The 26627-nt window shown below is 43.4% G+C and overlaps 1 protein-coding gene across 1 annotated transcript; it reads left to right on the top strand.

Moving 5' to 3' along the window:
* Nucleotides 1-18873: 18873 nt before the first annotated feature.
* On the top strand, nucleotides 18874-20121 carry slc35g2a (solute carrier family 35 member G2a; the record flags this gene model as incomplete). Its single annotated transcript, XM_080859033.1, has 1 exon — nucleotides 18874-20121. One exon carries the CDS (start codon nucleotides 18874-18876, stop codon nucleotides 20119-20121), a length of 1248 nt encoding a protein of 415 aa, XP_080715159.1.
* Nucleotides 20122-26627: the final 6506 nt, after the last annotated feature.

Raw genomic sequence — 26627 nt, 5'->3', positions numbered from 1 at the left:
TTCAGGAAGCTTAGGGGTTGAGTTAGGGGCTGGTCTGTGTTGGTAAAGATCTTTGGAGATCAATATTTTGGAAGCAAATTAATGAGATATTCACAATGCTGTTAGGTCCAACAGACAGGTATGAAAGAAATTACGTTTTGGTTAAATTTGTTTTAATGTACAGTTTGAATTTCATTGAAAAGGGCTTAAAGTTGTTGCATTGGGGTTTGTGATAGGTATCGTTTTATAAAGCATGTCATAGCTTTGTTATTACAGCTTTTTTCATATAGAGTTCTGAGTACTGCTACAGTTAGAGTACTGCTACAACACGTTTCATCCTTCAGCTTCTGCTTCAGCTTCCTCTGTTTCTGTCAAAGCACTGCATAGCATACTACAGTTAGATGATCACCATCTCTATCTGCCTCTGGAGCCTCCAGTGAACTTCCATACACACTCCCCACTTCACAAGGAGCGCTGTTTGGTTAATGACTCAAATTAATTCAATTTAATCACGATGGGATTGTTCAAGGAACTGTTAAATTACATCTTAACAGTAAAAAAAGGGTATTTACATATATATATCACATCAGGACCAGTCAAAAGAAAACCTAAGGACAATTTTCCATGTCAAGATCTGACTTTTTTCTCACCTATATGTGGACCGTTCTGGTTCCCAAACCAGTCTGAGACATTCTCCTCCCCTCAGCTATAACCTGGTCTGATACCTGATGGACCTTCTGTTGCAAGAGCCACCGTCATACCTTGGGGATATTTGCTGGAGCCCTGATGGATGTGAGGGGCTCTAACCCAGTTACACAGAGGCTGTAACAGAGAGAGAGAGAGAGAGAGAGAGAGACAGACAGAGAGAGAGAGACAGACAGAGAGAGAGAGAAATATATTCTGGTTTGTTTCTCACCTGGAGCACCACTGCTGCATAGAGGGAATGAAAAGAATGAGGTGCATTAATGTTGACAGAGACACATTGCCTCTATTGCACCCCACACATCCTCATATACTTCTGTAATGCTGCCTGTACATCTACACATCTGTCTACCTCCATACGACTCCATACAGCATCTGCTGCACCTTTTGCAGGCTTTAGTTCAAGTTATTCTATCATCCTGGATATAAGACATTGCAGAGGTTTATCTAGTGATCTAGTGAAGTTTTATCACTTCACTTAAAGCTAAACGTGGTTATAGCGTTGCCATGGTATTTCCTGTGAGAAGTAAACCTTCAAGATCAATGAGTGCACATTAAAGAGGTGACAACCGAACTCATTATAAGACTATCATAAGCACATTAAAATGCATTATGCATTACATAATGCATTGTAAATGTGCTTGTAATGCATTATAAAGAGGGTATTTATTGGAGCCATTAACTGCACTGCACTAAATGTATCTCAAATTTCTAATGCTGTGTGTGACCAAATTTACACATGCCTCCTCTCTGAATTAAAGTGTACATAACCGTTGCAAATTCAGTCACATTTCTCAAATGTATTCTCTGTGGTACTGTAGCTCCACAGCTTTTCGCTTACAGAAAATGTAAGTGTTTAGGTGTTTAGGGTTTAAAGGAAAAAAGTTGATATCGTAACAGTTAAAAGCACACGTACATTTCAGAGTTGGAGAGCCACGCAGTGCAGAGCTCATATAATGGAGTATGAAGGTGACCTTTGCAGTCTATGAGGTGATAGTCAGTGATTCACCATTTTGTGCTCGGCTGCTTCTCACAAGCTGTAAATATCCAGCCTCCTCGTCTTCTTTCCTAACCCAGGGGCAGGACAGCCTTAGCCGCTTTCTCACACTATCTTTCAAGACACAAGGCCCCAACATGTCCTGTCAACACCTCAGCGAAGACCCATGGAGATGGTCATAACACAAACACATCTCTGTGACTAAACAGGACGGGTGTCACTGGAAAAATATATGGGTGGCTGTGCCTGGAGGGCGCAAATTGTACTCACCAGATCCCCTCATCCCCGTGGTAGAAATGGTTCATTTTCATATTCAAACACTGGGGAGGACGGGGGGTTTAATGAAACCAGATAACATGCTGTCTCTCTTTTTATACAATCCCATTTTACTGCTGTCGTGTGGACTTCATCATTCGCCCCAGCAGCTGGGAGAGTAAAACGAGAATTTATAGTGAAATCTTAAATGAACCTCTAGACACTTTAGGTAAAGATATTCATCAACTACACACAATCTAATACAAGAACTGTACTACAAAGAAAGGTCTGTTATTTAGCAGATGAATTCACCCATAGCGCTACACAGGTAACCTGCAGTGGCCAGGAACTTAACCCTAGTCAGCGGCTTAGAGGGCATTGACCCTAACCAATCTACCGTCAACATGATTTCAGTTACCTTTCTGTTTTCTTTAAGACCTATTCCTTTGAAAAAACTATTTGGAACATGTGTTAAAAGACAATATGACAATTGAATGATAAAATGTGTTATATTTTGTTTCCAATGTTTATTAAATGAGAAAAAATTAAACGAAGTTCACAGCAAATAAAAACCAATAAATGAGGTATAGTCACTGAGGTTTAGTCGGTGATTCTGATTCCCATACACTTTTTGTCAAATTCAGGGAAATCCTCCTCGTTGTCCTCTAGCTGTGCAGTCCGTTCTTGCGCTACAAAAGACCTCTGGTGGTCACGCACACAGTCCTGGCTCTGTAAATGAGAAACAAAGATAGTGGCTTCGATTGAGCCAAAACCAATCCCTGCCAATCAACATGGTGCTTTACAGTAACAACATGGAAGGAGAAATTTTATTGGCTATTGAGCTCAAATATCAACAACTTTTCACAAATTCCTGAATTATCTCAGGAGGTGAATGAGTGTATGTATCAAACATCTGAGCTAAAGTCACAAATGGCACAGTTGGCATTGATGAAAGCTGGTAAGAATGCAAACTGATGAAAGTTAACGAATGCTAACGTTTGTGTTTAGCACCCCTTCACATGACTCTGGGGTTGTTATAAAAACTAGCTTATGTGGCATTCAGTTAATGTAGCATAGGTTCAATGGATGCGGTAACAAGTTGAAAATCATTGCAGTGACATGGTGAGATGTTTTCAAGAGAATTAGCCAGATAAAATAGTCCATGAATCTCACTGGACATAGTGAGTATATTATGCCTTTGTCAAGATGTTCCACTGGCAGTAGCAAATGTGCTCAAAAGCCTCTTTACCTTGCCCAACCTTGCATCACACACTCAGGCATACGGGTCTCTTTGAGGTAAAAGGAGAATAATTATTTTCATGTAGGTCAGCTTCAGAACAAGATGTCATTTTCACATGGCCCTCAACAGCCGCTCCTCATTAGTTGTTCAATTCTACATTTCAGAAGGAGGTTGTGTTGGCAACAATTACTGATCACTGTAGTCTCCATAGCAACTTGACATAAGGGATATAATTACACAGCGCAAGTGTCCTTGTAGGGAGTTGCCTTCCTCCTCCTGTCCTTGCCTCATGGGCTTTCACCAGAGGGAGAGCAGAGGCGCATGCTAACGGGGTAGTGTGGCTCTGTCACACTGACACCACTCCTGACACTACCAGAAGTACACCGGTTGGTACCCAATAACAGAGGGGCATCCCCTTTCCAAAACACATGACAACATTCAAAATGATGCTGCATACATCATCATTGTCAGGCAAAAGCAATCCTTCAGTATCCAGATTAATTTCATCCAATATCTCTCAGTATGTACATATGGATATATATATAGATTTTCGACACAATATCCATGCTTCTGTTCACAGCTTTACAGGCCCCTGAGCTACACCATACATCATATGCACATTAAATTAACAGTTCTGAACAACAAGAAGAAAGCTCCCGGCCAAAAGTATTCTTAACGTGGTAGCGCAGACACCAGCGTGTCTCTTGGTTACAGTCTTAACCTCACTTGCTCCAGCACCTGTGTGTAGGATGCGCACGCTCTCTCCAGCCTCTCAACACTCCCCCTGCGTTTGGGCTCCTGTGCTAAGCAGCCTGCTGGTGTTTGGAGGGCTGCAGTTACAGCAATGTCTTCCATGTTCACTAGACACAGACTGTGGACCAACCAGAGCCCCCTGACTAATCAATCTTCATACATAATGGAACAGTCCTCCCCTTGAGCATTATGCAGCACCTAATGTCCAACTGTCTGAGTCCTTATCCACACTCAGTGCTAACTATTACATAATCACCATTCCCCTGTAAGAGCAGTGAGTGTTGCCCGCAACCTCTTCTATTTTTAATGTCAGACCAAGCACTTCTGTGGAGAAAAACCCACTCCCTCTTACCCCTCCCCCTGCCTCCTCCTCCTCTTCCCCACTCTCGTTTTCACTCTGTTTTTCTCTCCATCTCCCTGGTTGCTGAGGCGATAAAAAATGAATGAGGCTGGGGCTGGGGTTGGGCTGGGGTGATGTGGGGGGAGATGTGCTCTGTTCACAGCCAGGGATCATGATGTCCAATCATCAGGCGCCCACGTGCATCCAGGCAGTATCATCCTTCAAACCGCTCAGCTTGAAGCCCCGCTGTCCCCGGAGCACCTCTCATTTCACTGCAAGGGCTCCGGAGTGACATCTCTGAGACTATAAGCTTTCCACCTGTAGGCGGGAAGGCAACAGAAATAGGCTGTGCCCTCCACTAAAGGGTAGGGCTTTTGTCACTGAACAGACTGGAGGGTTTGCATTTAATGTTCTTACGGTCACAATTTTAACCTTATATTACCACAGCGCTCGTTACCAAAGACTTACTAAACTAGGCTAAGTGTGCGTGTTAATCTTTGTGTTTTGGTTGTTGACTCTTTGTCTGTTTGTTTGTTGATGCTGTTTGTCGAAACCTGATATCCTGTAAGCTCCTGGTTTTGTAGGCACTTCACATACTGGCATTTACACAAATAACTGCTTTATATGCCAAGCTACAGACACCTCACCTCACCATTTTCAGCTTCTCCCAGCTTTGTTTGCCCAGTGTGTGTGTGTTTGTGTATGTTCGTGTGTGTGTTTATGTGTGTGTGTGTGTGTGTGTGTGTGTGTGTGCGCGCGTGTTTGTGGGTGTGCCCCTCTGTGTGTGTGTGTGTGTGTGTGTGTGTGTGTGTGTGTGTGTGTGTGTGTGTGTGTGTGTGTGTGTGTGTGTGTGTGTGCGTGCGCTTTGGGGAGCCGTGGGACTCGCCTGTCTCTCATTGTTCCCTTTATTTGCTGTGTCACTCCCTGCCTCGTCAGCCGAGTGGGTTTGTGTCTGTATTGTTCGACCCAGAATGCATCTGGCACGTTTGCAGCTGCTCTCCGAGCCCTAGGCCAGTACGCAATACAGACCACCGGTGCTGAGCACTGCTGTGACAGTCTCATTGGCTGTTGGCTGACATAATCTGGCTCATCTGGACAGCCTGAGATAAACTCAAGCTTGTTTATCAGGTGGAGTGACAGCGACCAGCCAGGAAGTTGTGATAAAGTGGACAGTGGTCTGTTAGGGAGTTTTGTCAAGTCATGTCAAGTCTTTTATTGGAGTCGGACTGGGCACTGAATTTCTTAACAATAAGTACTGAACATAAGATAAACATATGAAAAGACAAAGTAGTAGACCTACTAGATAAACAATAAATATACAATATAGATACTAAACATAAATACACATACTAAACAGATACTAAACAGATAAACTTTTGTTTAGGAAAATCATATTAAGAGCTCCAATCCACATCATGCTATAACCTTGCTCATGCACCACATGCTCTTAATCAAACAGTGAGTGTGCTCAACCATTTAAAAGATGGATGGGGAAAAGACAATTACTAGACCACATATTGCCTGCTGGGTCTGGGAAATATCATTATTTTTAAACTGCTCTGGATCCTCCTCCACTTATATCTCTCCCTTGCCATGTCTTTTTCTCGTACTCCCTCTCTCTCCCATGTGTTCAGATTACCGATGAGAAAGATGCTATCCTCAGTGACAGGGATGGGTCAGATAGGAACAATGAAGGGGATACGGGCCATTTGCCAACCAGGCGGTTGATTGCATATGCTGAACTAATGCAAACAGACAGAGCATAACAGGAAGGTTTTCAGTGATGACGACCTCCCCTTCAATATGTAAAATAGTCACAGTAGAATGTGATAAAGCATTATATTATCAATGCCAATATGTGTTGGTTCAAAAGTTCAAAATGTGTTAATAACTGGGCTTGCTTAGATAAGAATGTTGATGCCTGCATCAAAGAGAAATATGTTCACTTTAACTTTATTATGTGTTACATTAACACATTATCTTACTAGTCAAAATTGTGACCACCAATAAAACTCACCTTTTCACCTAATTTTCCCTGAAAAAAAAAAATATATAATAATGATTGATTATTTTAAAGGGTTACCATGATTTGGATATTTTCATGTCTGGGGGAAAATGTGGGATTAAACCGGGGAAACCCAGAAACAACTGAATATATGCTTGCACATATTCCCTGTAATGGCAATCTTTATCTGGGTCCTCACAATCAAATAAAATAAAACTTTATTTATACAGCGCATTTCATACCAGGAGGTAACACAATGCGCCTATTACACAATGCCTACCTAATTTATCTACTCTCTGCAGTTCACAAAAGTACTCCCTCCAACACCTGCCTCCACTGATTGCTATTGGCAAGCAAATTGGCCACCACAGCAAATCAATGAGGGAAGACAGGGGCTAGTTTGAACCTGTGGTGTAACTCCAGAGACCAGACCTCAGTCTTCACTCTCTAAACGCCTGAAGCAAGACAGCGTTCCCGTGTTAATCCTGAGTGTCTAATCTTTTTTCACTGCGCTAATGCACCATCTCCCCCTTCTCCTACCCACCAAGAGCAGCAGATTCGTCACACATCCACCCTGTAATTACTTCCGTCCTTCACACCAGGCGAGCTTAATGCTGTGCAGCACTCTGAGGATGCTCCGAGTCACAACACTGCTGCTCGTGTGGATAGCTCCTCTTTTACTTCTCTGCTGTGTTGTGCTGTGCTCCTGTGGTGGGTGCTGAGCCAGTCCTTCAGTCTGAATCTCAATCACACACTTTTCCTCTGCTGAGCTGGCTCTGTCTGCTTGGCCGCATGCACCCTCAACCATTTATATTCTCAAGGGTCAGCAACAAGCGAAACGTTGTCAAAATATATAATGTTTCAGTTGGTGGCTGTGGTGTATAAAATCTAAAATAAGACCGGCCTGTACACCCGTACATAAGACCGACCTGTACACCATACATAAGACCGACCTGTACACCCTACATAAGACAGGCCTGTATAATAATGTATTTCAGGGAGAGAGAGTGTAATGCAAAGGGTTTTTCCTAATCATTAAATGTTGACAGGTCAGGTCAGAGAGGCCAGAGACTCTAAGGTCAAGAGGGCAAGTTCTTCTTTGGATGTTTTCTTTTGATGTGGGAATGTGTTTCTGATGTGTGTGATGGTGTGAGGGAGAGCTTTATGGAAGTTTTGACGTTGTGTTGTTTTGTTATTTTAATTTGTGGGGAGTGGTGCCCCCTTTCCTACGTGCATGAGTTTTTGGTGGGTGTTGGTTCTGGGAGCATGCTCCTCCACCACCCTTGGTGAGACAGCACATAAAAAGAGATAGCTGAGAGAGAGAGAGAGAAAGAGACAGAAAGAGAAAGACAGTGGGTGTGGTTAAAAAAGCAGGTCCCACAAAAATATAAAAGCTGAATACCGAATGACGGATCCTGGAGGCGGGTGTGGGACCAAAGCGCCTGAGCCTTGTCTCTTGACAGAGGTCTCCGAGGGGGAAGCTCCCCTTCAGCTGCGTGTGAATCCTTTAGCTCCCTCAGTGAGAATGCAAGGCAGCCATGTTGTGCCACCCTGATGGCACCCTCAGTGAGAATGCAAGGCAGCCCTGTTGTGCCACCCTGATGGCACCCTCAGTGAGAATGCAAGGCAGCCGTGTTGTGTCACTCTGATGGCACCCTTAGTGAGAATGCAAGGCAGCCATGTTGTGCCACCCTGATGGCTCCCTCAGTGAGAATGCAAGGCAGCCGTGTTGTGCCACCCTGATGGCTCCCTCAGTGAGAATGCAAGGCAGCCGTGTTGTGCCACCCTGATGGCACCCTTAGTGAGAATGCAAGGCAGCCATGTTGTGCCACCCTGATGGCTCCCTCAGTGAGAATGCAAGGCAGCCGTGTTGTGCCACCCTGATGGCTCCCTCAGTGAGAATGCCAAGCAGCTGTGTTGTGCCACCCTGATGGCTCCCTCAGTGAGAATGCCAAGCAGCTGTGTTGTGCCACCCTGATTGTACATTCCTGTGGTGGGTGGTCGTAAGCTATTGTGGCAAGTGCTGAAATTGTGACTTTGGAGTTTTGCCACTTTACGCATGCCTGTTACAGCCTGAAAGAGTCAATATGGTGCCCTGCACTCCTGATCGAGTCAATATGGTGCCCTACAGTGGACTCTCAGCACTGGTTGGTAGTTGGAATTTGGTTGACTTGGGATTTCGCCTGCGGTGATTGGCAGCATACGGATGTGTACAAATTTCTTGTCACGAGTGAGACAGTCCAGAAGGCCTTGGCCCCTGTCCGCCTGTCCTTTCACAGTCTGGATTTGTACACCCTAGCAAATATGTTGAAGGAGATCTACATGCATCTCCAAAATGAGACTCAAATACTAGGGCAGTAACAAGAGACACGGTCAGACTTGGGAGCTCTTGGATGTGGAGATGAATGAATTAAGTGATTATTTTGCATGTTTGAATTTTGAGGAAATAATTTAACAATGCAACCTATATATAAACAAAGAAATGTCACCAATAAAAATAATACAACCAACCTAATCTATCTCTGTCCAACCTTCTGGCCCCTCATACAACCCAACACTCTCAAAGCACCAGAGCAACAGAGATGGTCAAAGGTTGAGAGATAAACACAAGGTGTTGGGTCCTCCTGTTTAGCTATCAACTTCTTTTCAACCTCCTTCCTACCTTGTCAAAAACCTCACGTCTCCTTTTAAAAATAGCCTCTCAAAATCCTCCGCCGAGTTGTCAGCGGTTTGTGCAAGAGGTGGGAAAGGACCATATCCCACTCGCAGATGCTCTGAGTCCTTCAAACTGTGGAATGTAAGTGGGAAGTGGGCTTTGACACACCCGTTTCCCTTTCAGACCTACCTAGAATTTTGATCGTTTTTGTCCCTAGTAAAAGTCTGGACCCAGAAATATCTTTTTTTTAAAAGGGCCCAGGTTGAAAATATCCAAAGAAGAACCTGACCTCTTGACCTTAGACTCTTGACCTCTTGACCTGACCTGTCAAAATGTGATGATGAGAAAACCCCACTCTCTGGCATGTCATTCAATTATTTCGACCTTAATGTGGGATTCTAAAATCCCTTAAGTGTGTGACTCATGGGGGCCCAGACGAGGAGGTACCTTCTCTGAAAGGACACTTATGGGGCCCAGATGAGGAGGTGCCTTCTCTCAAAGGACACTTATGGGGGCCCAGATGAGGAGGTGCCTTCTCTCAAAGGACACTTATGGGGGCCCAGATGAGGAGGTGCCTTCTCTCGAAGGACACTTATGGGGCCCAGATGAGGAGGTGCCTTCTCTCGAAGGACACTTATGGGGCCCAGATGAGGAGGTGCCTTCTCTCAAAGGACACTCATTGGGGCCCAGATGAGGAGGTGCCTACTCTCAAAGGACATTAATGGGGCCCAGATGAGGAGGTGCCTTCTCTCAAAGGACAGTCATGGGGGCCAGATGAGGAGGTGCCTTCTCTCAAAGGACAGTCATGGGGGCCAGATGAGGAGGTGCCTTCTCTCAAAGGACAGTCATGGGGGCCCAGATGAGGAGGTGCCTTCTCTCAAAGGACAGTCATGGGGGCCAGATGAGGAGGTGCCTTCTCTCAAAGGACAGTCATGGGGGCCAGATGAGGAGGTGCCTTCTTTTAAAGGATGCCAGTATTATGCCTGCATTTCCCCTTGTTTGTGTCTATTTAAAGATGACCCTCAGAGGCTCCCTCATCCAGCACACAGCGACAAAATGTAATTTAGTCACCAAGTTTAGTGATCTACATGAAAGCAAGTTGATGTCAGTAGAGTATACCCACTTATTTTTCAGTCAGCATTGCGTATACCCACTTCTCAAAACAGGGTGTTTATCCTGTGCTGTATGGGCTGCTTAAAAAAAATTGCAAAATTAAGAGTATACCCACTTCTCCAGCGACCACTACACCACTGGTTGATCATGTGAATGACTATAAAGTCTATAAACTTCACAATTGTAACATGGCTGCCTCCTCCAACATTGTTCTATGAGGCTGCAAGCACCACGACAGCAGTCTTTGGCCAATGTTCTAAGGACAGGTTGGCTAGACCGTGGGACTGTCCTTGGGATCAGCAGTAGAATGCAGAATAGCAATGACTAAGCCAGCTGGCCAGCCTTCATATATATTTATAGAACATCTGCTAAGTGACTCTTGGCGAGTAATAGCAGGAATTGCACATCTAACACAGATTAAAACTGATTTGAAATTGACTGATTGACAGACGGTAGCCTGGTAGCGGTGTGATGGGTGATTTTAATGTAATCTATCGAAAATAGTAGAATAGAAATGGCTATCAATGTACACTATATCAAGAAACCTCTAACCTCTAACCTTTAACCTTTAACCTTTAACCTTTAACCTTTAATCTAAATCTTCTGTTATACATCAAATTCACCATATTGACCTGCTGTGTAGAGCTGTAGTGTTATCAAGTGCTTCCACATCTGGAGTTGTGAGCATGTGAGTGACAGGAGGTGCTGAGGCTAATGCAGTCGGGTGCTTTGACCTGTAGACTCAGTGTCTGCTCATTCACCTTGACAGAAATGACAGAAAAGAAAACAACATGGATGTGTGCCTGTGTTGACGTCTCCTTTCCATTTTTCATCCTACACACATAAAGAGGGGCAGAGCGGGGCAAGTTCTCAAGCGGGTAAGGAGTCACAGTGGCCATTTCTTCAAAACTAGGGGCACAATCTCAAAACTTAAAGAGTTACACTGTTTGACACAAACCCCTGAGTCAATATCTTATTTACCTTTAGTCTATGTCATCAAATTGAACTTAGCACAATTGTCCCATATTCCCCTCTTCCAAAGTTAAAAAAAATTTCATGTGAGTTTTATTTAAATGTTTTACTTTTTATGATAGCAGGTGTTAGTACGGCCTTGAGTTGAATAAGCCTTGAGGGTAATCCCTAATAAGTTAATTCATGAGTTTTGGGCAAGTTGGCACAGTGACCAGGGGCAAGTTGGCATAGTGACCAGGGGCAAGTTGGTATGGTGACCAGGGGCAGGTCAGCACAGTGACCAGGGGCAAGTTGGCATGGTGACCAGGGGCAGGTCGGAACAGTGACCAGGGGCAAGTTGCCATGGTGACCAAGGGCAGGTCGTCACAGTGACCAGGGGCAAGTTGGCACAGTGAACCAGGTCAACACATGTGTTGTGTTGACTATTCGAAACCCTGACAGGTTTTCTCCCCTGAAGTGGAGATGCACCTGATAGGTCAGCGGACATTTGCTTTGGTTTCCTGCAAATCCCACCTATGTGGGCAGATAAAGGAAAGACCAGCGCAGGAAGGAAAGAAAGTGTTAAAGAAAGAAAAAGATGCAAAAAAAAATACATAAAACATAAAACGATGAGAACAAGTGTTTTTGCCTTATCCGTGTGAACCTAGTTTCAAACAGCCGGTCAAACGAGAACTATACGTTCACAATTAATTATGAGATCTTATTTGCTTAATAATCAAATGTGACAACTTGTCCAAGTGCACACTCTCAAGTTAATGAATAATAATTTTGCCCTGAAATATTATGACAGTACAATGAATACAAATCATGTGACCACCACTAAGTATTCATTTGATACAGCATTTCATCATTTTGATGTACTGTCTGCAGTCTCCTGTGACAACATACCCTACTCTCCCCTACATTAGTTTGCAACCCAACCACAGCATTCAGCTCCTTTTCATAATATAATTTTAACAATTAAAGCCATGAGTGCATACAGATTATTTTGCCATGTGTACACAGGACACATGCATCCATCCTCAAAGCGGATTTATCATTGTTCTGATTCAGTTGTACTCAGTGTGCTTGGTGCGCTGGTATTGTGCCGAGAGCTGGCAGCACCGGTGGGATTCAAGATGAATTGGCCCGTCTACAGTTCCAAAGGCTCAGCGTTTCCTGAAAAAAGAATCGCACCAGCCATGATGTGTGTTATGGAATCAGGCACAGTACGTGAAAAGCAATTATTTCCTGCTGCCTTTCCAGACACGACAATTAAATTCCAGTCATTACACTCCATTCTCCTCCTGCCCTGCACTGACAGACTTTTAATGGGAAGTTGCAGAGGCAAAGGGGGTCCCCTGATTGATTACCTCAGAACTGCATTTCGTTTTTCAGCGGACCTCACTGCTTTTCAGCTGTCGGTCGATTGTAAGGTGAAATTTGAAATGGCTTGATTTTCATTCAATCTCCTTTTTGTCCTGTACCCCCTGAGATGAATACTGTGATGCCTGAGGATTTACAGCTGCTATGCCATGTATTGAAGGTAATAGCATGCTTTGGAGAAGTCAATCGCTAGAGTGCAGTGGCCTTACGCCGCATCTCCTTGATGATGCATGATGGCCATTTGCAGCGAGTCTTTTTTTATTTATTCTGGACAAACACAGCGCCGTGGAGGGGACTGGAGCGTGACGGATGCTAAAAGTAGCCTCGCTCTCAGTCACCCCACAGCTGCCACCAGGAGCCGGCTGAAACAGCTGTTTTCATCATCATGGCGTGTATGTCTCTCTCTCTCTACCCCTTTCTCTTTGCTGAACCACCACACCGTGCCATTTTGCTCCTGTGAAAGTGAAATTCTGGACAATGTTGTAGTACTAGCCTTAAAACAGGATGTGCACAGAGGGGTTGAAGGACAGACTGTTCTGCTGAAGGAGATTCTGAATGTGTTATGCGGTCCATTGAATGTCCAACACATTGACCTTTTTTATATCGGCGCTCACATTTAATACCAGTTAATGGCCCAGAGCATATTCATGAGAGAGGGGTGTTCAGTGGGGGCATATAAATGAGCTTATTATGGATGGCTGCTGCTGATAACGTCCTCTCTGCCTGCATCTGCGAGGTGTCATGCCCTGACATCCTCTCCCTTTGAACACTGAGCAAACAGACTCGTACTCGTGGCAGAGTCAGTGTCTTCATGGCTGTATGACGAATCCCTTTGAATGTCATTATACAATTTCACACAATTTCGATTTCTGCTCAAAGCAGACTGAGCTACACCTTCAGGGATATCAAATGTTTAAGTGTAGCTCACGGTGTTTCTCATTTCGATCCATTCAAGACAGTCCTGTCTTCCCCTCTCCTCTACGCCTGGGGAAGTGTTTGCATAGCACACTGAGCACCTGCCAGCATGTCTGGGGGAGGATGAACAGGGGAAGCGTGTGCTTTTGTTATCACACAGCAACAGTGATTACTCAAAAATACTAAACAAATCTCCCTCTGATAAGCGCTGTTAGGGCCATAAGTGACATTTCACAGGGCTGAAACCCACTGCCCTTTATCTTTCACTGTAATAAAACTTCATGTGTGTGTGTGTGTGTGTGTGTGTGTTTGCTTTCTCTTTGCCTTATCTCTCCTCCATCTACCAGCTGCTGCCTACTATTACACTCTCTCCGTCTCACTGTTTGGCAGGATTATTTGATCTCTGGGCTGAGACACCCTTTCCATATACTTAGTGGGAGAAATCAGTGTAATTGCCTCCTTCGCCTTGCGAAGAGCGCTGTTCCTTCTCCGTGGCGTCCATCCCCACGGAGATGTGTGCTATTTGTACTCTAATCAAATTGCCTTTTTTTTTTTAGAAACCAGGCTGAAATGTGGCAAGAAGGACAGATCTGGGGAGGCATCCAGGGCCAGGGATGGGAAGAAATGAATCACTCTCCACGCTGTCTGACTCACTGGCTATAAACGGGCTGGTTCACTGGATGAACTGGATCCCTTCATAGATGTTTAGGAAATTACCTCAATGTATTGTGTTACATGTGTAGGTCATGAGATGGTTTTGGGCCGTTGATTGCAATGGTTCCACTGAAACGACACACATTATTAACCGATCGTTTGTTGAACATCCTGAGAATAGACACGATAATTTTCTTTCAGGTGATCGTGTCTAAGCTTGTTAATAAAATAGTTGAGCTTCAGCTAAACTCACTTCATAGCTGTGATAATATGAAATATGCAGCTCTGAGGATAATGTATGCACTCTTCTTTGTAGGGAAACTTAATCTCATTCTTTCCACATTACAGCTCTCCTGAACCTAATATCTAGATTGTTCTTTCAACTTCAGGTGATCTGATGCTCCAAGTTTTCATGATTCATTTAACATCCCCTCAAAGGTTCACCTCATAAAACATGTATGATTTCACATCAAGTGTGCCAAAAAACTCAGTTTAATAAAAACCACTAACCTGAGATCCACCTGAGGGTTATGTAAGCTCAGAGAGACTCTCTCTCCTGTTCTTAGAGCTGCTGCAGAGGGATGGCTGAACGCTCACCTGCAAAAGACTGCAGGTGCTTAGGACTGCAGCCCTTTTTATGTGTTTTCAATGCGGTGTCCCTGTCAAACCACTTCACCTCGTGCCGTTCTGGGAAATGTAATCATAAACCACTAGCAATCTCCCCTTTGTCCCAGCTACTGGACATCTATCCAGTAAAAGTGCAATAAAATTACCGTTTAGATTTTGAAGGAACATACACCTATGAGAGATAAGACATATGAGACTGATTTCCAGGAGATACATATAATGTTTTTCATATAACATTTGTTTCTTTCCCAGACAACATAAAGGTACATTTTCCCACAATTCAGCAGGGACCAAGGTGAGGTGAGTTGTATATAAAATGGACCCCTAAGGTCTTACCTCCATAACAACCATTAACAGAGATGAAGGGATCAAGGGATGGAGGGATGAAGGGATGTTTGTTTATGTTTGGTGGTGTAGGCCTGGTATATGACTTCATCCTATCTTGAAATACTTTTTTTCTTGTGTGTTGTGTTGCCAGTGACCTTTACCAGAGTAAGATATAAATGTTGCTTCACACCCACTTACCTCTCCATTTGTCTGAGGATGAATCGGTGCCTGAGGCAGCCGGCATCCTTCATCTAGAGAAGGCACCAGAGAAGGGCACCTAAGAGAGGTGCCATTCCATACAAGGCATTTCATGCTTAGCATCTAAAGGTGTTGCCAACTTCAGAGAGCTACACTTGGCCCTTTAAAACTGATACAAACATCAGGTTTGCATATTTACATATGTAATGTACAGTATGTCTTTGAGTTATATAATTAGATGATACAAAAGCACCTTACTGGATACGTCAAGGCTTTGAGTAACTTATTTTCCGCTCCTCTTTGCTCGTAGATCAACACTGTAATGTACTGTTATTACACAGATTCACAGTGTGATGTCCTTTCCCCAGCTGCCTATTCTGCCTGTCTGATTAGCAGTGATTTGAGGAGAAAGGGCAGATCTGCCACCAATTTTCCTGCCAGTTATATAGCTGTTCCAGCATTTAATTGCTAATTCCAGTCAGGAGAGCAACAGATGTGCAGCACCAGATAGCAGCCCCCCCAAGCACGCTGTGTGTGTGTGTGTGTGTGTGTGTGTGTGTGTGTGTGTGTGTGTGTGTGTGTGTGTGTGTGTGTGTGTGTGTGTGTGTGTGTGTGTGTCGAGGGGCGTGAGTGGAGAGCTGCGTCAGCAGAACAGTGACGTGAATGAGGTCTCTTTCTTTGCCAGACTCAATTAGCCCCATTTGCTATGACATCAGCTGAACAGAGAACCACTGCTGCGAGGAGGGGTCAGCAAACATGGGTGGTCCATTAACGAAGGAAAGAAACAGAGTTTTACACAGAGCAGGAAGGATGCCTCATTATGTGTCACCAGGCTAGCCAGTGTTCTTTTAACAACATTGAGGAGAGAGCAGTTGGTTAAAGCAGTTTCTATGTGGATGATTAAGGCCTGATTTTATTTATGTGGTTCGTATGACGGTTTATATGATCTAATTTTGTTGCACAACAAAACATTGTTGAAGCCAGTGTTCTAGCAAACTGGTTGTCTGAGTAGATAACAATTAATATTAAGATTCTCTTTAAAGGTTCTGTTGAAGACTTTTTAATATGGTCTCCATTTAGGTTGCCATGGAAATGGACACAGTGCCACATTTGGCTTCAGTCATGTGGTGAGAGTGACAGATATATCTGTGTCTGCATAATTATGGTACTCAGTGTTGTTGTTCAATAGAATGTGGTCCAAAGGCAGCATATAGAGATTGAACAGAAGAGGTCCGAGAACTGATCCCTGGGGGACTCTGCATGTCATGGCCACTCTATCAGATACCTAACTGCCACTGGTGACAAAGTAACTCCAGTCTTTTAATTAAGACCTGAACCAATTAAGGACTGCTCTTGAAAATCCTACCCAATTTCCAACCTGTCCAGCAGTATTCTATGATATATTTGTCAAAAACACCACTTGTGTTAAAGATGAATGTAGCCAAAAAAGGAAGATTTGAGACAGGTCTACAGTCGTTTAACCCTAAGGCATCCAGAGTAGCTAAGAGAAGCTAAGAGAAGCTTAAGAGTAGCTTAATGGCTGATGTTTTAGTGACTTTGGGAAAGGGCCTGGTAGCAGTGGGCCATTAACTGTTTGCTGCAAATCAGGTCTTATAGAGTCAGACAGCACGGTGTTGAGACATGACAATTTAAGAGGAAAGTTCACAATTACTGGTGCAGTCTATAATCATATACTGGGGCGATTGAGTTTCTTTTGTTTCATCAAATGGTTAGTGGAGCTAAACAGATCTGGTTTGGATGAACAATACAGCTGGACATTTAACAGTTGTTTAATGTAAGATTTGTATTAATGCTTGCTTTGAATGCACTTAACATGATGTTTGTACCTCATAATATTTCCTCTAATGATAAGAGGACTTGGTTTTGGCATCACTGCTTATAGGCCACACGCATAGCATAAGTCACATAGAAATTCAGATGTAAGTGAAATGCACACACCATTGTACCAACAATCAATATATCTATGAATTTCTAACAGATCATGCCTTTACAATAAGCATATTCATGGCAAAAATTCCCCAGCAAGAATATCTTATTCATGTATATTATTTGAAATGCTCCATGCATATCCAAACCAGTTAATTTCCCCTTTTCTATTACACACAGCAGTAGGCTACATATTAAATAGCCCTGGGCTGGGTGTAGCTTACCAAATCAATGCGATCAGAGTCATAGTGTCTCTATTTCTGTGTGGGAGCAAAACAAAGATCTGGACTTCGGTAGGAGTTCAGATATTGGGTCACACGTCTTCTGATGTTAACGCGTGTACTTGGAGCACACCCTCCCTCCACCCTTCATCAGAGGCAGTGACACAATATGTTTTGAGGGAAAGCTTGAGTGGACAGACGACGCGCATCCTCTTCCAAGTCGGTCTGCAGACAGACAAAGCCAAGCTTATCTCTGGAGAGAGAAAAAGGAACGGCAGTTGCGGTCAGGGAACACGTTGCCTCTCCTCGGAAATGCGCTTTCCGTATCTAGAGCAGACGGACGCCGAACGGGGATGGCCCTTTCAATGAACTACTTAATGTCAAGAATGGATTTGTGGAATTTATGATATTTACCAGAACTCTTGCCAGTGGTATTTCTTTTGAGAGTACAGGTAAGTGGGCTTTTTTCGTTTTGCTGTTGGTCCACATATTCGAACACGAGTGAGTGTTCGCCGACGATTTACACTAAAAATGACCAGGATGGAACATGCCCTTGTAAGATGTCAGAGCGGTCTAGGGCAATAAAGAGAAGGTTGACAGAGAAGGTTGCATCCCGTCAAGCCGTTTGTACTCACGCCGATAACAGTTTCCCATTCATAAAATATTAAAAAGATATTAAAAGCACCACTGATTTATGTGATCCCATGATATTTTTCATTTACGCAAATGACCTTTGGAGATGTATATATTTGTCACCAGGACTGTCTACTAAATTCAGGTCATGTGAAACCCAGATTTATGAGTCAGTAAACAACTGCCTACTTGCTTATTTATCGTTAACCAAATGGTCTCGTCGTTCGATTAGGAATTCACACTTATAGATGATTTTGTGTTGTACCGTAATTTATAGGGGAAATATCTGTGACTGTTTAATCAAAATACAACCATACCGTATAACCAAACAATATAACCAAAAATATGATCGTTTGCTCCATGAATAGTATGGCTATGTTCGATCTTTATCCTTAAAGAGCCAATAATGACGCCCAAGTCTTTCCCAAATACTAGCTACCCCTTTGATGCAATATTTGACGTGAGCTGAGTCAATGCAGACAATCTGCTTGCTGTTCTATAGTGTTTGTATATTAGGCTATATCAAGATTTCTCTTGAAATGACTACGTCAAACACGTGTTTTTTTATTTGAGGAGATGACGCAAAAGTGACTCTATACCTGTAATTCTCGTTCATAACCTACTTTAAATTCTCCCTGATAGTCGATACTGTTTATTTACCGCAAAGGCTACTAGTTCTGAACATTGTAGTATTTAAAAATGTTTTATTATTTTCTATCTTAGAATGTTATTGCGCTTGAACTTATCTTCATTTGGCCAAATATTGAGAATTGACAGATCGCGTTATATACTGACGGCACTGCAAGTTTAAAAATAGAAACCATCAGCTGTGAGGAGACAGGTAGTGCACAAAGCCAGAGAGAGTAACATTTAATTTGTGCTCTGTCCTGTTCCTTTAACTCTTGTGTGTTTAAGCCAGGGCTAATGACTTGTCTTTCTCTTCTTGCAGAAATTATTTCCCGCTGTAGAGGAAAATGGACCCATCTCCCAACAAGCAGCTGCTTGGCTCGAAAAAAAGAGTCAAGATCCATCCAAACACAGTCACAGTGAAGTATGCCACCCACTTCCCCCAGCCAGGGGATGAGGGCTACGATGATGCACCCTCATTTGAGGACTTTGGCTCTTACATTGAAGAGACCTCAGACAAGAAACGCCTCACTGAGAGCAAACAAGGCAGGACTTTATTTGGTGCAATAGGTGGGCCCTCCAAACCTGCCCCAGAGCAGAAGGACAAAGGGGTGGGAGGACAACTGGCGAGTTTCGGGGAGGCGTCCGTTTCCGCCTCGCGGATGACCTGGGCCGTTCTTTTTGGAGCAGCCCTAGCCCACGGCTGCGTGGCCCTCATCACGCGCCTAGCTGCCGACCGCTCCAAAGTGCCATCACTGGAACTTCTCTTCATCCGCTCCGTCATCCAAGTGCTGTCCATCGGCGTGGTCTTGTACTACAAAGAGGCTCCCTTTGGGCCTGAAGGCTACAGGCTGCGACTGTTCTTCTACGGCGTCTGCAACGTCATCTCCATCACGTGTGCGTACACCTCCTTCGCCATCGTACCGCCCAGTAATGGCACCATGATGTGGCGCGCCACCACCACGGTCTTCAGTGCCGTGCTGGCCTTCCTGTTGATCGACGAGCGACTGGGCACGACAGACGTGGTGACCGTGGTGACCAGCGTGTTCGGCCTGTGCCTGGTCATGATCCCCAACATCCTAGGCGAACACATGTCCCTGGGCTTCTGGAAGGAGGCCTTTGGGTACACCATGACGGTGATGGCCGGCCTGACCGCCGCCTTGTCCATGATCATTTACCGCTCCATCAAAGAGCGGGTGAGCATGTGGGCGGCACTCTTCACGTTCGGCTGGACGGGCACCGTGTGGGGCGCCTCCACCATGTTCGTCCTCCAAGAGCCCATCATCCCTCTGGACGGGGAGACGTGGGGGTACCTCATTGGCATCTGCGCCTGCTCCACGGTGGCGTTCCTGGGGGTCTACTACGCCCTGAACAAGTTCCACCCGGCACTGGTCAGCACCGTGCAGCACCTGGAGATCGTGGTGGCCATGCTCCTGCAGCTCATCGTGTTGCACATGATCCCCTCGGTTTATGATGTCATCGGGGGACTGGTCATCATCATCAGTGTCTTTGTGCTCACAGGGGTGAAGCTATATTGGGTCGGAAAGAGCAGACGCCAAGAGTATGAGGAGATCCTTGACTCACCTATTAAATGAGAAGGGGTCTGTCTTTGAGCAGTGTGCTAAGCTACTGATCTGTGAATGCACAGTATCTTGAATGTGAAGAGCAAAAGACCTATTTATTTTGTATTGTGCTGTTTAACAAGTGCCAATCATGTGATGATTTCATTTTGCTAAATGTACTTCATGAAAGAGAAGTTGACTCTTACTGTCATCTTTCTTAAGCACCACACTTATACCTCTTCAGTCAACCAAATGTTTAAATGAGATATATAACATACATTTGATGTTTGCATAGCACAATCTTTAACAGTAGGAGGGAGTGGGATAACATGAGCAGGATTATTTACAAATGATCAACATTCAAAGGGAAATATAGCATTCCTTGTAAATAAATCGGAATTAAAAGAATACATTCTTTTTTTCCAATGATAGGGTCCAAATGATATCTTACTGATGGCATACCTGTTATTTAAACTCTCTACATGTCGATGCTTCAGAAGTTTATGAATACAGTGGTCTAATGGGTTACAGTGTCCAACGACCAACTTTGTGAATGAATCAAAGGAAGGTTCAGCTTATGTACTGACTCAATTCATCCCACTCCTCTTTATGCCATTACTCCTACATACAGTATCCTTCCAAAAATGATAGACATAATCATCCTTTGACTTTGTTCTGAACAGTTTTGCTACAGCATGAACATCACTGCCAGTATTACAACCAGAAGGAGAGGAACCTATAAGTCTCTTTTTACTACAACTAAGAACACATTAGTTTGATGTGAGGTATAGCATTGGACCAGTTAGCTAAAAATCCCAACGCGACCTGCATGGATTTAACCAATTGCACCATGAAAAATGGCATTAGAGGTAAGGAATAAGCCTGAAATAGGTGATATCATATGAAACACCATACATGATGGGTAGTGACTGTCCAGCATACTGTTTTTAATGTTGTGAGTCCCTCTTGGTTTACAGCTTTACAGCTCAAGTTAATCGAAACAAATGAATGGCACTATTCTTTGACCCTAAGGATACTGCAATCGCCAAAATAAGTTTTAATTCAATTCTTATTGTCTTAATGACTACCACAAAACTGATTTCATAGTTTTACTAAAGTGTGCAAGCCTTGTTTCTGCTGTTAACGTTTACATTAACGTTTCTGCATGTGATATTTTACTGTGTATTGTGATATCTGTTTTGGTGTACAGTAAAGTCCATGAAACCCTAAAGAATAGAGAGGAAAAGAGGTCATTATCAAGTAAAATATGACAAGATGCAAATTAAACAAGTCTTCGGTGTTTCAGTTTTTGCTGCCTTTAAAGTATTTATGATAAATTCTTTTTCACTTTATTTTACACTTGTCATTATTTGATGTCAATCATTTCTATGGTGTCCACAAGATGGCAGACATGCTTTAAACAGACTGTATCATTTACAGCACTGTACAGATGTACAGATGAACATTTAGTGGAGAAAAAAAGGGGAATTCAGTAAGAATTCAGCAGAAGCGAGAAATGTTCCCCTCTGCGCAACATCGGAATTACAAGACTACCATAGAATTCATGACAAAACTACCAGCCACACTTGATTCAGCTCTAAACACACCCCCACCTCATATTGACCTACTGACAAATGATGTTGCAAGTTTGCTCTGCTCAACCCTTGACACTGTTGCACCACTGAAAAAGAGAATAAGAAAACAGAAAAAACTCAGCCCATGGTATATTGACGACATCGTGCACTTCAACAAATTACTCGGAAGCCACCAAACCTCTACCTGGCATGGAGGGATAGCCTTACAAGCTATAAAAGAGCGTTTTCCGATGTTCCTATAACCTGTAGCAGCATTGATTTCACAAAATGTAAAAAATAAGAGAAAACTAAAAAATTCACAGTTTCCTCCCCCTAAATGACCCTACAGCCCTTCCAGGAGGAATTATGACTACCTCCCTTAACTCAATTCCCTAATCTCCTCATCTAAATCATCAGTGTTCCCCACAAAACTACTTAAACATGCACTGCCGTCATTAATTGAGACACTACCTAAAGTAATGAACAATTGACTTATTTCAGAGTACGTTCCACAATCATTCAAAATAGCAGTGATCAAACCATCCGCCAAAAAATCTAACCTTGATCCTGATAATCTGGCTAACTACAGGCCTATATCCAACCTTCCTTTCTTGTCAAAAATACTTACAATTAATCATTACAATGAATGCAATTTACTTCCCTTTTTAACATACAAACAGCATCCAAGAAGACCTCCAATCTAGGTTTAGATCACTGCACTGAGAAAGCCTTAGGCAATGTCCTGAATGACCTACTAATTGCATCTGATCATGGGTGCATTTCCATACTGTTTCTTCTAGACCTTAGTGCTGCTTTCAACACTGGGTATCATATGATTTTGCTACATAGACTTGAGCAGAATGTATGCATTAAATGCTGTACCCTATTCTGATTTAGGTCTTGTCTTTCTGACCGTCGTCAGTTTGTTCATAATGTCCATAATAAGCCATCCAATCACACGCGAGTAGGTTATGGTGTTTCCCAAGGCTCTGTGCTTGGACCCTTGATCTTCTTGTACATGTTACTCTTAGGTGATGCCATAAGGAAACATGGCATTAACTTTCATTGCTATGCTGATGACACCCAGCTTTACCTATCCATAAAACCTGAAGAAATTGTATAGCTACCTAAAAAAGATGTCAGGTGTAAACGCTGTCTAAGGCTCAACAGGCGCTCAAAAGGCGGCGTTCACACCTGACTTATTTTTTAGAAAAAAGCGCTGCCTTCAGCGCCTTTTGAGTGCCTTTTGAGCCCTTCAGATTTCATGGATATCATGTGACGTCACTGTGTTTAAGCGCCGCCATATTTGTGTCCGACACAGACACATTACGGTCACAACCCACAGAAAGTTAAAAACGCTAGGGGATATGTTGTGCTGTTGAATGCGACAACCTAGATATACAATTGCTAAAGGTTTAGGGAATGACTGACCTGTTAAGTGAAATGCAGCACATTGATACAATCGTGAATAATTGCTGTTTCCTAGCAATCTACCGAGCAAGCTAGAGTGCTAATAGCTAGCGAGCGGTTAGCCCTTTGGCATTAGCTACAACTCGTTAGCCCATATTGGCACTCTTGCCTGCTCACGAGAGTTTCTGTACTCTTGAAATCTCCGGTTTATGGGGATGGATTATGTACAAGATAAATGTAAATGTTAGTAAAAGAAAGTTGGGGCAGATGCTTTGCAAAAACACAGGAATTGCTAATTGCTAACGGCAAGTAGCATGCTAACATTAGATAGGTAGCTCAGAAAACCTTGCAAATCCTCTTAGACGTATTTTTCAGCTACAATTATGTGGTTTTTATATTGTACAGTGTCTATTTCTCTGTAACTCTCTTAAAGTCTAAGCAAAAAAAAGTAAAACTAAAAGCTTCTAGGTACAAATACGATGATCTACAGAGTTTGGTCCGCCATTTTTTTAACTAAGGTACTAGGTTACTAGGAACGGTACGTGTGTACCTACTCTCCACCTCCTGATTGGTCAGCTGTCAAAAAGGCGCTTGATGTAACCCAGCGCTTTTCTGAAAAGTTGAGAAAATTTAACTCAAAAAGGCGTCGGGGGTTGCGTTTTTTTAGAAGTTTTTAAATGACGGCCGCTTTTTAAAAAGGCATCCGCCTTTTGCCTTTTCCCATAGGGTTGCATGTAAAAAAAGCGCTGGCAGTCGAAAAAAAGAAGTCAGGTGTGAATGCTGCCTAAGACATAAGCTTGCCTGCAAGATGTAAAAGCATAGATGGCCTATGAACTTCCTGCTTTTTAATTCAGATAAAACTGAGATTATGCTTGAAGGCCCTAAACAATTGAGACTAGAATATAAAGCCATCAACCCACACTCGATGGCATCTCATTTACATCCAACAGTAGTATCAAAATTCTCGGTTGAATTATTTCTATTTGACAAAAACATAAATCTCAAAAGCTCAAAGCACAAGATTTTTTAAACTACGCAATATTGCCCAAATTAGAAAAGTCCTATCCCTCTAGAAAACGAATCCACGCTTTTTAGCAGCTATTACTCCTATCCGGATGTAGCAACAACTCAATAAAGAGCCGCCAACTTATACAAAATGCTGCTGCTCACACACTTACTACATCTCCACCTGTTCCGGAAGTATATCAACTTTTCTCTGGCGGCTGGACTTAATAGTCAGTCTTCTTTTCCTGCCCGTCCTAGCTTCTTTGTGGATAAAAAGGACAAGACGCTTTGCCCCTGCATTGAAAAACCGGTACCCTCTCCCTTCATCAACCTCTGCGTTCAAGTTGCTGAAGAATGCTAAAGTCTTCACCAAGCTGGACCTTAGAACTGCTTATCACTTGGTGAGGATAAGAGAGGGGGACGAGTGGAAGACGGCCTTTAATACCCCTAGTGGTCACTACAATTACCTCGTCATGCCTTTTGGACTCACCAATGCGCTAGCAGTGTTTCAGACTTTAGTCATCGATGTACTCCATGACATGCTGAACCAGTTTGTTTTTGTTTACTTGGACGACATCCTTATCTTCTCCCCAGACCTAAAGAGTGACATTCAGCATGTTCGCAATGTTCTCCAGCATCTTCTCACCAACCATCTCTTTGTGAATGCTGAGAAGTGTGACTTTCATGTCTCCTCCGTCGTCTACCTGGAAATACTGCTCACATCTTTAGCCTATAAATCTTGTTTTTTAAGCGTCTGAATGTAGAGTGTGTGTAACGTAATAAAATGTTGTTGGTCGACATGATGAAGGCACATATTGAAGGCGTGAGAGATTAAACACGGCATTTGACATCCTTCTGTCTGTTAAGCTCTCGCCACAAGTTAAAGCCAGTCTGAGATGGACTCTTGTAACTCTCTCTATTTCTCTTCCTCGCTTTCTCCAACCAACGTCTTCCTAATTTTTCTTAGTCGCCTTTGCAACGATGTGAATACAGAAAATACTGCGCTAGCTTCTTCTTATAGCAGGCAGAAGCATATAGCATCATGTAGTTCTCTCGAAAGGTGTCGCTGCCTGTGCACCAAAGTTACATGGTGTAATACCAGGCATGCTGAGGCCGTGGCAAATACACCATTCTCCGTATCGCAAGTCAGTGTACCACCCAAATGATTTTGAAACTGTTCTTTTAAGGTAAAATTGTTAAGGCCCCATCACACCATAACGTTATAGTCAAAGTTCTCTCAATGTCCTAATCGCTCAATTTCGAGCGTTCTAGGGCGAGGTGCACACATCTAGCGTGGGACTGACGCATGACTAGTGTGGGACTGACACATGAGGAGCTTGTGCTGCTGATGTGTCACTGGCGTGCAACGAATGTGTGCTGACGTGTCACTGGCATGCGACGAACGGTTAGTCAACGTTAGACGAGCGTGTTGACCGTGTGAGTAACGTGTAAATAACGAAAGAATAGAATTTTGCTGGTGTGTGGGTTTTTATGGTCAAACAGGTATAAAACGCTGGAAAATCCTAGTGCAAACAGTTGTTCTGAACAGTGAACATCATACCGCCAAGACAAAAAAATTGTGTGAGGGGGGCTTCTGCTACTAGCGTTTTAAGTAAGAAGAATGCAAAGCCTCTTTCTTGAGCACTGTCTTAAGAAAGCAGGTAGAGAAGGAGTGTTTGTTTTGTATATATATATGTTTGGTGTTGAAGCCAAATAACTACTAATATATATATTTCTGTACAAAAACCATCCTCGCGTGTACCGTGTTTGTTTGCTCTTCACCTCTATCTTCAGTTGCTACATCCCAATAACGTGGGGTGACCGAGCGGTCACTCACCTTATATAAGCCGGAAATGATTCCCTCGGGAGATCAGGTATGCAGCTGTTGAGTTGGAATGCCTGGCAGTCAAGTGGGCACTTGACAGTTTAAAGTAATATTTAATAGGTAGAGATTTCACCCTCGAAACAGACCACTGCGCCTTGCAGATGAGAGTCTTGCTGATGAGAGTCAGGATGAGAGTCAGCCTTGCTGATGAAGAGACAGGAAATACAACCACATAACACCCATTTTACACTCACTCCACTGGCTCCCTGACTCATCCCGCATTGACTACAAAGTCTTCCTACTCACACATCAATGCATAAACGGTCATGCACCCCCCCTACCTGCAAGAACTCAACACTCCCCAAACATCAAACCGCACCCTCAGATCCAAAAACAGTTTGCTACTGGAGGTCCCAAACACCATGGGCGACCGGGCCTTCTCCTCTGCAACGCCGCGCCTGTGGAACAGCCTCCCGGACCACTTAAGGGCAACACAGACACTAGACTGTTTTAAGACTGGCTTAAAAACCTTTTTATTCAGAAAGGCGTTTCCTACTTTTTTAAACTATGCTTTTGTTATGGGCTGTTTTTAACTACGTAGCACTCTGAGATTCTGTTTGAATGTAGAGTGCACTACAAATTAAATGAATTATTATTATTATTAATATTATTGCAGTGGCTGGGGCGCATGAAGGACTCCAATGCACGGATTACCCTTTGGTTTT

This window comes from Sprattus sprattus, assembly GCF_963457725.1.
Source record: "Sprattus sprattus genome assembly, chromosome: 20".
Lineage (NCBI taxonomy): Eukaryota > Metazoa > Chordata > Actinopteri > Clupeiformes > Clupeidae > Sprattus > Sprattus sprattus.
The sequence above is the reverse complement of the archived record's forward strand: the minus strand, read 5'-3'. Positions and strand labels throughout refer to the sequence as shown.